The following is a 13,161-nucleotide window of genomic DNA, read 5'->3' as shown; positions in this document are numbered from 1 at the left end:
TGGTCAGTTCAGTTCAAGTGTTCAGCAGTTTGATGGCTTGTAGATGCCAACAGCCTCAGAGACAGTTTCTATCAGACCTCATGCTCCGATACCGTCTGCCTGACGGTAAGGAAGAGAACAGCTCGTTGCTGGGGTGTGTGGGGTCCTTGATGATGCTGCGTGCCAGTGATGTACTGGGCCTTGCGTTCGTGGACGGAGCAAATCCCATACCAGGCCATGATGCAACCGGTCAGGACATTTTACATTTACATTTTAGTCATTTAGCAGACGCTCTTATCCAGAGCGACTTACAGTTAGTAAGTGCATACATACTTTTTTTATTTTTTCATACTGGCCCCCCGTGGGAATCGAACCCACAACCCTGGCATTGCAAACGCCATGCTCCAACTGAGCTACATCCCTGGACGCTTTTGATGGTGCAACAGTAGTATTTGGAGAGGACCCTGGGCGGCATGACGAGTGGTGGTGGTGCCCTCTTGACAAGTTCTCGGTGATGTGGACGCAGAGAAACTTATAACTCGTGACTCTCAAATTGGAGTGGGTCCAGTGTGCCTGGCATACTGGCCTTGGTGTGGGCCATGACCAGCCTTTTGAAGCACTTCATAATGGCCGAGGTGAGCGCGACGGGGCAATAGTCATATGAGCATGTCACCTTATTTTTTTTCTTGGGCACTGGGACAATGGCAGTTGGGGACTACAGCCTGGGACAGGGACAGGTTGAGATGTCTGAGAAGACGCCCGCCAGCTGGTCAACACACACTGAGGACGCGGCCAGGGATGCCATCTGGGCCGGCAGCTATGTGAGCATTCACTCTTTTGAGAGTTTTCCTCAAGTCGGCCTCGGAGAGCGAAAGCACCTGGTTGTCCGGAGCGGCAAGAGTCTTCCTGGATGGCTCGGTATTGTCTGCCTCGAAGTGAGCATAAAAAATGTTAAGCTTGTCTGAGAGTGAGGCGTCGGTGGGCACCGCACAGCTGGATTTGCCCTTGAAGTCCTTGCCACATGTGATGCGAGTCTGAGTTTTCAAACATCAATTCAAGAGTCTGTATTGTCTTTTTGCGTCCCTAATGAATTTGCGGAGCTCATACCTGCTTGCCTTGTACGTGTTGCGCGCCACCGAGTCATCGGGGTTCATTCTGCTGACATTGAATGCTGCAGTACGGGCCCTCAGCATTGTACGGATATCTCCGTTCATCCAGGGTTTTTGGTTGGGGCTTGTCCGGATTGTTATTGTGGGTACAACATCATCAATACATTTCCTAATGAAGCCTGTGACTGACAATGTATATTCCTCAATATAGATGGATTAGTCCTGGGTGGATGAAACTTTGAACATAAATAATCAGTATTCTCAAAACAATCCTGCAGCACCACAAACGACTTAAACGATGGCAGTCTCAGACTGAGGTATGTAGCGAACATAGAGCAGCGGAAGACTTCAGTTTGAGTTGTCAGGCAACCTAAAACAGGGACACATCGCTTTTTATTGAATTGCTTAGCTTGAGAGGGGTCAAAGTAATTGAATATCGATGGCTGAATGTTGCCATTGAGACTTTAGTGGCTGAGCTGTAGTAGTAGTGCTGGTTGAGCTTGTTATGCTTGTAGTGGAGCATCTGTCAGTCAGAAGCCATTGATTACAGCAGGACAGTGCTGACATTCTGCTGAGCAAAGGCTCGCTGTGCAGCAGAGAGTGGTGCAGCAATGGAAAGCAGGCAGTGTTGGGCCAGTAATCGGTTCGAATCCCAAGCCGTCTAGGTGAAAAATGTAACCCTAATTGCTCCTGTAAGTCGCTCATGATAAGAGCCTCTGCTAAATAACTAAAAAGGAAACCCTGGTTCTACCGCTCAGCGCCGCATTAGTCTGGCTGGCTCACTGAGTCTAACTAGCTTTCACTGCCTGGGATGGGAGATACTCTCACTGTAGCAGAATATCGTGGTGATACCTGGAGTGGCTTCTTAGTTTGAGGATCTATCCAGTATCCATAGTCTGGTCTTGAACTGTGTATGTCCGACTATCTGTGTCTCTGTCTGTATCTGTCTGAGTGCGTGTCTGCATTGCATATGGACCTTATTGATAGATAGAATATATTATAGGCACCAGCCCCTTGGCTTGGCTGTGTTATTGCAATAGTGCACCTTCTGGCCTGGCATTGCTTTCTATTAGATCAGCTCTATAAAGAGACAGAGGGCCAGTTAGTGAAGTTTCCATGCCCAGCACTGGGTACTCTGCCTGCCTGAGCTACTCACAGCCCCTGTCATCCTGTATACAGTTGAAAATGGCAGATTATGTCATTGATAAGTGCCTAAATTGGAACACAGTGGCTGTACAGTAACATACTATACATGATGTCAGAGCTCAGGTTTTCCGACTCCACAGCGCTGTATGGGTTTTGACTGACAGACGTTATAATCTTGAGCACTGCATGCGACAGGAAGATGCCACCATCCCTCCCGCTAATTGCGCTACTTTTGCACATTTGTTGTTGTCTGAGTGAGGGAAATGCTGTAAATCGAGAGGAGTCGATGTGTTCTGAAAGATGAGACGTTGAAGATTATAATAAAAACCACTTTGATGTCGTACAAGCAAACCACACACCTATAAGTCCAAATGTGCACTTCACGTTTCCATTTTCCATTTACAGTATCAGCGTTTATGATCGCTATGTTTGCTCCACAGTTACAAGGATGGCATGGGTTATACCCTGGGTTGTCCTGAACAGAATGAGCCTATGTTTGTTGTATTGTGAAGAAAAGTAGCCGTGGAACACGCACCTGAATGCACTCATGACTCCATTCTGTGCGCACCAAAATTACAATCTGTCTGAAGTGCCTTTTGAAAGCCTAACGCTGTATGATCGTATTTTATAACTTAGCTAGCCATGATGCCTACCTGACCCAGATTGTGATTTATAATGGAATGTTTTTGGATTGCGTAAACAACAACAGCAATTGTGTGATGGTGGGGATGCAGGGCTGTGTTCCAAACAAAAACCTACAAGTGTGCTTGCTTCAGTTCCTCAATGGCAAAGCTGGAAGATAAAAAAAATAAAAAAAGCACCTTTATAGTTGAAGGCTCTTTCCTTGAATCCTAAAAGTGCATTGAAATTACTTAGGAACTGTGCACAGTTTGGAGAGCTGTGTGGCCACCTGGAGACACCAGTTGGACCTCACTCAAACCTTTTTTAATAATCGTTTTTTATTATCTTGCACATACCTCAAAATGTCAATGAATACTTATGTTACTGAATGTATACAGAGTATTTTTTGATTTTCGTTATTGACAAATGCTGTGAAAGTACAGTAAATGTAAAAATGCACATAAAATCAAGTGTAATATTTTAGATTCTGTCTTGTCAGGTGAAGTGTTGTGTCCTTACCTTTTGGTCTAATAATTTTCCCATAATCTCCAAAGTGTTCCCTTTCAATTGCTACCATTGTATGCTTTTTATAGTTCTTCTGTTAGAAACATTTCAATTTGGCCCTATCCATATAGGCCAATTTCCACGGGTGTAAGGGGTTAATATACACACACCACTCAGCCATCGCCCTGACACTCTATTTTTAGGGTGTCAACAAACAAAGATTAGCTTAATATTGTTTTCCTCGTGCCTGAAAAATTAAATTAGCTCAGTTTAAACTGTTGATCATAGTGGCTGTGTTGCTGGACATTAACATGACTATGCACCAGGCTGAGGCTGTCCATATCTGGACTCGTTGTTCAACTCTTTATTGTTCCACTGACCATCTGCCTTTGCTTCCCCTCCTCCTCAGTCACTACCATCCCACTTTCACTTATACGACCCCTACTCATAGACGTGCACACACACACACACACACACACACACACACACACACACACACACACACGAGACCCTCAATAGACACACAGCCAAGTGAAAGGACCAGACTAACTCCAGTGTTACTTGATTGATGTTTTCATTCTCTCTCTCTCTCTTTCTTTCTCTCTCTCTCTCTCCCCCCTCCCCGTCTCCCTCATTCTCAGGGCAATTGTGGAGAAGTATCTCCTGGAGAAGTCTCGTCTGGTCTCCAGAGAGAAGAATGAGAGGTAAAGGGCAACAGCAGGGGTCATAATCTTTGATCTCAGTGACCCGTGGAGGCCCTCTGTACAAACAGAGGGAGAATCCCCTGGGTGTCTTTGATATTCAGTTAACATGCCATGTCCAAGGGTGACTCTCGGACCTAGACACAGAGTTAACTTTCTCCCCAGCCTGAATATGTATCAAAGAGTTGCATCAATATGGGACCTGATACTTATTTCTTTCAGGAATAAATATTTAATTTATAATTTATTTACCCATGATGAGGACCGTAGTCCTACTATTTCTACTACAAATGCCCTGGTTGGGGTTGGCATAGCCTATAAACAGAATGGACCCTTGTTCTCACTAGATGTAGTATTATATTGTCATGTACTACTCATGTTGTTACTCATATACCAACATGTGTCTGTTGAAATGGATCACCTCTGTTTGCCTATGAGTCTGCCTGTGTCTGTGATGTCAGCGAGACTCCGTAGTAAACATGGAAAGTCATTACGCCCGTGTGTTTTTACAGCAATGCAAGCCGACCGGCCACCTGATAACAAGACAGGAAAAACTGATAGCAGCATTCACGCTCATTACTAGACTGGCACGTTATAGACACAGAGTCAATGTTGGGTGGGGAAAAAAGTACTACCATAGTGTTGACTTCTGATTGCCTTTATTTCACTATAAAAGAAGCCCCTTTTAAATAAATAAATGATTTATTCTTGCCACCTAAAAATATATAACCTTCACTCCACCAAATAACAAAGCGAAACAAATAACAAACGCGAAAACCACACTGTATCCACACACAAAACACATTTTACTGAACACACTAAACATTGTTTTGTGTCCCTGTAGGAACTACCATGTGTTTTACTATCTGCTGGTGGGAGCGTCAGAGGAGGAGCGCAAGGAGTTCAAACTGCTGCAGCCTGAAGATTACCTCTACCTCAAGCAGGTACCATACACACACACACACACACACACACACACACACACACACCACGGAGGTAATGGCTGGAGCGGAATAAGTGGAACGGTATCAACAACATGGTTTCCATGTATTTGATGCCATTCCATTTGCTCCGTTCCAGCCATTATTATGAGCCGTCCTCCCCTCTGCAGCCTCCACTGTTGCGCGCACACACTGGATATACATACTCTACACAACCCCTGTTTTTCTTAGCACAGTACGCATATTTCTCTACCTCAAGCAGTATATATCCATTTACTGTACTATCTCCTACTAAATCTAGAGCCACATCCCCATTAGTTTATCCCTTATGTACCCCTAGCTGGTTTTCTGCTGTATTCTCTTGTGTAAGGTACCTTGATTCTCTTCCTCTACCAGATGCCCTTGAATAAATTTTGAATATAATCCTTTGTACCCTGATTCTCATTATATTCATGGGTTCTGTGTGTCATAATCATCTTTTTCCATGTACTTGGATTGGCTCAAGGTAACATTTCCCATCGGATTCAGTGGTAGTAAACCTGGTATGCGGTGTCATTGTCATGCAGTGAATGGCCTGCATATGCTCTCAGTTCTCCCAGTTTCCTGCCCATACGTGCAGTGCATGTTAATGAACCACCCCCCCTCCTCTCCCCATTCTCCTCTCCCTCTCTCTGTGCAGCAAAACTTTAAGATAGAAGATGTAGACGACCTGCGTCATGAATTTGAGAGGCTGCAGCAGGCCATGGAGATGGTGGGCTTCCTGTCTGCCACTAAGAAACAGTGAGTGAACATGCCATGGGCAGTCAATCTACACTACTTCTACACACCATTCCATCCCTTAAATGGCTGCCTAAAAGGCAAATAGGTCATATAGATTTGCATATACTGTAGTCTGTTGGCATTACTTGGATCCACTTGAATCTCCTGCACAATGTACAGCTCAGCAAACATAGCCAGACAACCCTTTCCTCTGATGCAGTTGTTCCAGTAGTTGGCAGTGATGTGCATCCAATATGGCAGAACAATAGACATGCTGTAGAAGGAGGGCCTGTTCTATTCATTGTGATTCTATGATAATGACGCTTGTCTGTCTGCTGCAGGATCTTCTCTGTGCTGTCGGCCATCTTGTACCTCGGCAACGTGACGTACAGGAGGAAGTCTACAGGCCGAGACGAGGGACTGGACGTGGGACCACCGGAAGTCCTGGCTACCCTCTCAGACCTGCTCAAGGTAACAATGGTTCTGCTCTGCTGCTCTAGTCTACACATCAATGAACGAGTAGTCTTTACTCAATATGTGTGGGGACTTTGGTCCCAGCCCAGACCTAACACTGATTCAGCAAAAAAATCATATTGATGAATTTGGGGAGCCTGCGTCTCAGTGTAGGAGTTCTGATCTAGGATCAGGCCCCTTGTTTATTTATGATGATCTAAAAGGACAAACTGATCCTAGATCAGCACTCCTGCTCCAAGGAGACAAGGGTGTTAAAACGGGCTCAGGAGTATTAGTGGTCCACTGAGACAAATGAAGTTGAGTTTAAAGCATTGTAATAACCTAAACATGTGGCTAGGTATCTGTTTCATCATAACTTTGTGGTCCTCTGTAGCTCAGCTGGTAGAGCACGGCGCTTGTAACGCCAAGGTAGTGGGTTCGATCCCCGGGACCACCCATACACAAAAAAATGTATGCACGCATGACTGTAAGTCGCTTTGGATAAAAGCGTCTGCTAAATGGCATATTATTATTATTATTATTATTATTATTATTATTATTAATATTATTATTATTATTATTATTATTATTAACTAACATCCCCAAACAGTGAGTGTATACTATTATTGTCCACTGAAGATTTACATTTTACATTTACGTCATTTAGCAGACGCTCTTATCCAGAGCGACTTACAGTTAGTGGATACATTATTTTTTTTATTTTCATACTGGCCCCCCGTGGTTCTCCCCAATGATTATACAGGATGCCTCCTCTCCACTAAATTAATGTATTTTTAATGTCGCAAGCCTTGAGAATTGTGAGTGTAACATCTCTCTCTGTGTGTGTGTGTGTGTGTGACCTCCCAGGTGAAAGAGGAGTTGCTGGTCGAGGCGCTGACTAAGAGGAAAACGGTGACAGTCAATGACAAGCTGATTCTGCCCTACAGCCACAGTGAGGTAGGCAACCATCGACCGATATTCAGGGCCTATCATTATCTTGCTGGGTTTATTCCCCAGGATAATTGTGTCATGTGTTTGTCTCCTCCTTTTCCCTGTGTGTCTGTCTCCTCCCTCGGTCTCATCTGTCTGTTTGTCTTTACTCCCATTCACCCCCCCCATCTGTAATTCTATCTCATTCTGTTTCTCAGGCCATCACTGCGAGAGACTCCATGGCCAAGTCTCTGTACAGTGCCCTGTTCAACTGGATTGTCCTGCGCATCAATCATGCACTGCTCAACAAGAAAGACATGGAGGAATCTGTCCCGGTGAGAGAGAGAACACACACACAACAGAACAGACCTAGGAATGCAGCTCAAGAGTTCCCCCCTCCATGTTTCGGCATCGTCAAGGCCAGACATGTCGGCAGATCCCCAGAAATAACTACGCAATGAACTATTAAAAAAAATGAACTAACCAGAGCGCTAGTATTTCTAACTGACCTACTGTATGTCTTTTTTCTGTTCCAGTGTTTGTCAATAGGGGTCCTGGATATATTTGGCTTTGAGGACTTTGAGACCAACAGCTTTGAGCAGTTCTGTATCAACTATGCAAACGAGCAGCTTCAGTATTACTTCAACCAGCACATCTTCAAACTTGAGCAGGTGAGTTGGCCCTGGGTGCCTCTCATTGAAATATAATCTATGTCATTCTATTTCTATGGTGCCTCTCCGTAAAGACAGTATAACAGCCCTGATCCTATGTCTTGATCCTATGGGAGACCCGTGGGGCTGCGCACAAATGGCCCAGCGTCGTCCAGGGTAGGGGAGGGAATGGCCGGCAGAGATGTAGCTCTGGGTTCGATTCCAGTATGAAAAACATAAAAAATAATGTATGCACTCTGGATAAGAGCGTCTGCTAAATGACTAAAATGTAAATGTCTTTAACTCTGACCGTGTTATTGGTCCATTGCAGGAGGAGTACCAGGCGGAGGGCATCACCTGGCACAACATAGACTACACAGACAACGTGGGCTGCATCCACCTCATCAGCAAGAAGCCCACTGGTCTCCTGTACCTACTGGACGAGGAGAGCAAGTAAGGACTTCAAGCCTTTTTTCCATATTCCACAAAAGGGGATCGTTCACCCAAAACTCATTGATCTTCATGGGCCAGAAGTGACTGCAGCCTAAACATTTGCTTTGCTTTGCTACATAGTTGTCTAGAAGCGTCAATAATGTACATTTTAGATGAGATGCAGGTTGAAACGGTATACGTCTCCTCCCTCTGCTCTCCTCCTCTCACGCTCTCTCCCTCGCTCCAGCTTCCCCCACGCCACTGATAAGACCCTGCTGGCCAAGTTTAAGCAGCAGCACCAGGAGAATAAGTACTTTGTGCCCACGCCTGTGATGGAGCCTGCCTTCGTCATCCACCACTTTGCTGGGAAAGTCAAATACCAGATCAAGGTAGGGATGGATGGACCCCCACCCACCAACATGGTCACAGACTCCCTGTTTACTATCATGTAATGTCTAGGGGGTTGAGGGAGGTTTCTTGCATTTGTGTAACTGTTCATTTTTATTGACATCATCTAATTATTGTTCAGTGTATTAATAATCTTAGCGGCGACTCTAAAATGGCCTCAACATGCTAACCGTCTCCTGTGACTCTCTCCTGGCAGGACTTCCGGGAGAAGAACACGGACCACATGCGTCCGGACATTGTGGCTCTACTGCGCAGCAGTGACCGGGCCTACGTGCGTCAGCTGATCGGGATGGACCCTGTGGCCATGTTCCGCTGGGGCATCCTGCGAGCCACCATCAGGGGAATGGCTGCCTTCAACGAAGCTGGACGCCGTTGGGCCGCCAAGACCGCAGGTACATATACACCTGGAGCAGTAGTACAATACAGGTACATATACACCTGGAGCAGTAGTACAATACAGGTACATATACACCTGGAGCAGTAGTACAATACAGGTACATATACACCTGGAGCAGTAGTACAATACAGGTACATATACACCTGGAGCAGAAGTACAATACAGGTACATATACACCTGGAGCAGTAGTACAATACAGGTACATATACACCTGGAGCAGTAGTACAATACAAGTACATATACACCTGGAGCAGTAGTACAATACAGGTACATATACACCTGGAGCAGTAATACAATGGGCAGCTGATTGTATAGGTATACACATGCTTTAGACACCATAGGAGTCTACAGCCATGTCTCAGAGTTAGAACTGTACCCATACACAGTAACCAACAATTGCAGTAGGCTTACTTGTTTGCTTATTTCGTTTAGCAGGGCTGGGGGGGGAAACGTGAGGCTTTTGAAATGTCAGGTTTTTCCCTGCAAGCCTCAGTCATTATCCGCTAGATAATTTTTGTTGTGTTGACTAGATGAGAAAAGTGGCCCATTGACGTAAGAGGCTATTTTAATAGGGATTAATGGGATTAAATAAAATAAAGGAAAAACAAAGCAGGGAAATGGCCCCTGGAAGGACTCAACTGGATTATTCTGCTGTTTTTTGACAAGCAGGAGTCATGCGGTGCACTCTTTTGTCCTCGTAGAACCTCTAGGCATCTAATCTAATGATGTGTGTGTCTGTGCATGTATGTCTGTGTGTGTTTGACAGGTGTGCAGCGCACCACTTCCAGGACTCTTTTGGGGGAGCTGCAGAGGTCCAACACGCCTGTAGAAAGGATGTACCGGTAAGGCCCAGATCCTCTGCACAGTCCTCTGACAGAGGGACACACAGGGAAGGAGGGAAACGACATTTGGCCCAATATCCACATTTCCATACCACTTAGAAAGAAGTGATGTATTGGCCATGCATAGGGCCCTCGTGTATTTTTCCTGTCAGGTGACATGGTCACAAAAAATGTCTGTCCCTAGCCATGCATACTAGATAGTATGTTATTGTGGAAATTGAGACATACTCTGGGAGTGTTGTGAAATGGGCCATCTTCCTCTCCTCCACTGTTGTTTTGGGTGTGATGTCGTGATTGACAGATGGGTCTTTCTCTCCCCTGAGGCACACGGCAGGTGTTCAGTCATTATAATCCACCAGAGCGCCTGTGGAGCAAAAGCCCAAGGACAATGCCTCAATCTTCTATCAGAAATCCACTTTAAATGCACAACCTGACTACCTTGATCGAAGACCAAGTCATCTCATTGAATCTATACTATACAGACAAAAGATTGTATTTAGGATTAACCAGAATAACTTAAATCAGTTTACCATACAATAACAAGCCCCTTACTAGTCCCTGATTGGGGCCCTCTCACAGAGAACACATTGTGATTTGTGGATTTGGTCATCAATCACATTTGACATCACAAGGTCTTTTAAGAAATCCATTTGTCACAAAGATGACAAATGAAAGGGTGAGCATCCGTACTGTGGGATGCGTGTCGCTGCACCTAGGATGACATGAAACAGGATTAGACATTGATATCATGATTATGAATCACAAGATTGTTCAGGAAGTGTATCTGTACTTGGAGCCAAATTAATCTCCCACTAGGCCCCCAGTAAATGGAACTGAATGAAACTATTGAAACAGTTGGCTCCCATGTGTGCTTCCTAATCTCTTGTATGACATAAGCTCTGTCATATCCATAGAAATAGAATAATATCTCTATGGTGGAATGAATCCTCCTTCATCTCATCCTGGCCCCTGCGTTGTTTCCCCTGCCCCTGGGTGACCCCGTGTGCTGTTCTCTTCCCTCAACAGACGGGCTTCTATGCTCGATTTCTACTTTGATCACTCTGACGAGCGCCCACTAGAGGCCTTCGAAGACATCTTTGCTAGCTATGAGAGTAAGAAGTAAGTGGACTGGAGGAGAGCAGGAGGAAGGATGGAGGGAGGTCAAGCAGGAGGAAGGATGGAGGGAGGTCAAGCAGGAGGAAGGGACAGTATTGTTTTTATGGGCAGTTAGTCTCTGGCTCATTCCCGCTCTGAGTTTGCTCATATTCATAATGTCAGCGATACACAAGACACTCTACGTCATGAAGCTTTGCAGCAGGCATAGGTTTCTTTAGTTTGCAAAGGAAGTCCTAATATGAAACGTGCAGAGTCAGACTACAGAAATAGACTTCATAGAAACATCAAACACATCAAACATTTTCCTTTCTAATTATCAACGATTCGTTCTTATTCTCTTCCCCCTTTCTAGCCCTGTATTTTCCACCACATTGCTCTCTTTACTCTCTCCCCCTCTTTCGCTCTCTCTGTTTCTCTCTCCAACTCTCAGCCACGGTAATCTGTCTCTTCACCCTGGTTTATTATTGTTAATGTAGAACACAGGAAGGTCTTAGTGCTGCCCTGGTCTGATAATCTACTGATTACTGGGAGGAAACTGGAAAGGCTGTGCACACTAAAATATGGTAGTCCAGCATTAAGTACATAATAAACAGTAGTAGTAAAGTTTTGTTAATGAAACAGGTCAGGGAAAATGCTATACATCTCAGGTCCTGGAATAGTAGTGATGAGGTAGGAAATGTAATAAACAATTGCCTGTGGAGAAAGTTGAATGCGTCATTGTAGTTTCTAAATGGACCAAAAGCCCCTGTTCTAATATGAGCATTCTCTGAGAGGAACTGAGCAGTAGTGTGAAAACCACCCCTAGCTCCTTCCTTAGGCCCTACCCCTTATGTGTTTGCAGATAGTATAGGTGTTAGTAATATGGGGATAGCTCCACCTAGGCTTTTGATTAGCTTAGGGGAGGTTCCTCCATACTGTTTCCACCTATCTGGTTCCTTCAGACCTCAAAATACTGAAGACGTCAGGTCAAGGGGCTGTTTTTGGACTGGGCTAGTTTGTCTATGGTACCTTAACTTATGGCCCGTCCCTTCCTGCCTGACCTCCCTTGGTTTATTGATCAGAGTGGTAAGTACAGTAATGCATGGATCCAGTTCTGAGTGCAGAGGAACAGCCATCTTAACAACACCAGTCCTCCCCAGTTTACCATCAGTATAACACCAGTCCAATGCCCAATCCCAGTCGCCAGCAGTGTAACACCAGCATGGAGAAAAGATGTCAACCACTGAAGCTTTGATTCAGGAATGCATGCTCACAATACTTACTTACAGGAGTATGGTGTGTGAGAACATCCACTCAATGCACAACCTCTCGGTCTCTACACTTTCTACTGCAGCAATAGCTGGGTGGTCTGAACTGAAGTGACATTGTCCCACATGTTAAACAGCAGTTTTACATGCTCTCGATTTCAGACCTCTAACTGTTCTGTGTGTGTGTTTTCTCTTGGGAAGTGGGCTCTTTGGTGGTGGGGTGTTTTCTGTCTTTCGAGGTGTCCTAACAGCGGTGTTCCTACATCCCCTGCCCTCCCCTTATGCCCCGTGCCCAACCCCCCTTCCCCTCTCCTCCCCATGTCTCCTACCCACCGTCGTCCTCACCCACTGTGGCCCTTGCTGGGTTGAATCAGGGACATGCATGCCCAGATAATCAGTTCCATTAAGGACTTGCAGCTGGACGGTGAGGACCCTCGCAAGCTGCTGCAGTCCTGGGGTCGCCTGCGGTTCCCTCGACACCTCCTTCAGTGAGTCTGTAGCCCTGGCCCCTTCCAGCTCAGTCCAGCCCAGCCCAGCTCGGTCTAGCAAGTCTAACCCTGCTTTAACAGTGTTCAACCTTAATCCTCCTGGGGCAACATTTTGTTCCAGCACTAGCACACCTGATTTGACTACAAAAAAATAAATCCTATTCCAAAACGGCAACAGAATTATGTCTTCACCTCACATGGTTGTTAAAACTCTCAACCCGAGACAGACAGTTTAAGACACAGGCTAGGTAATTAGCTGTTTGAGACCACACCTCACGAAAAATGCACCTCCGAACAAAGAACTCCTCACAGGAATCCTAGTTATTTGCAGAAGGCTACCCAACAACACAAGGCTGCTCGTGATAGTGGAATGCAAGGCCCAGAGAGACTGGGTCCCAATGTGATGTTGATTAGCATGAAGCTGATGTTGTAATGCAA

General features: G+C 45.3%; 1 protein-coding gene across 8 annotated transcripts in view; it reads left to right on the top strand.

Moving 5' to 3' along the window:
- The window catches only part of LOC121533629 (unconventional myosin-IXb), a 108,567-nt gene that overhangs the window by 65,680 nt on the left and 29,726 nt on the right, over positions 1–13,161 (top strand). For 6 of the 8 annotated variants that reach the window (XM_045205369.1, XM_045205370.1, XM_045205368.1 and 3 more), the window contains exons 4-15: positions 4,001–4,063; positions 4,905–5,004; positions 5,681–5,781; positions 6,102–6,231; positions 7,081–7,170; positions 7,362–7,478; positions 7,680–7,814; positions 8,125–8,246; positions 8,473–8,614; positions 8,830–9,025; positions 9,797–9,872; positions 12,610–12,723. In XM_045205369.1, the coding sequence (XP_045061304.1) occupies positions 4,001–4,063; positions 4,905–5,004; positions 5,681–5,781; positions 6,102–6,231; positions 7,081–7,170; positions 7,362–7,478; positions 7,680–7,814; positions 8,125–8,246; positions 8,473–8,614; positions 8,830–9,025; positions 9,797–9,872; positions 12,610–12,723 (1,386 nt within the window). Of the gene's footprint in view, positions 1–4,000; positions 4,064–4,904; positions 5,005–5,680; positions 5,782–6,101; positions 6,232–7,080; positions 7,171–7,361; positions 7,479–7,679; positions 7,815–8,124; positions 8,247–8,472; positions 8,615–8,829; positions 9,026–9,796; positions 9,873–10,898; positions 10,992–12,609; positions 12,724–13,161 lie in introns of all 8 variants that reach the window. The other 2 variants (XM_041839744.2, XM_041839745.2) reach the window with 2 other exon arrangements.

This window comes from Coregonus clupeaformis, chromosome 20 (genome assembly GCF_020615455.1).
Source record: "Coregonus clupeaformis isolate EN_2021a chromosome 20, ASM2061545v1, whole genome shotgun sequence".
In the NCBI taxonomy this organism is placed as follows: Eukaryota; Metazoa; Chordata; class Actinopteri; order Salmoniformes; family Salmonidae; genus Coregonus; species Coregonus clupeaformis.
The sequence above is the reverse complement of the archived record's forward strand: the minus strand, read 5'-3'. Positions and strand labels throughout refer to the sequence as shown.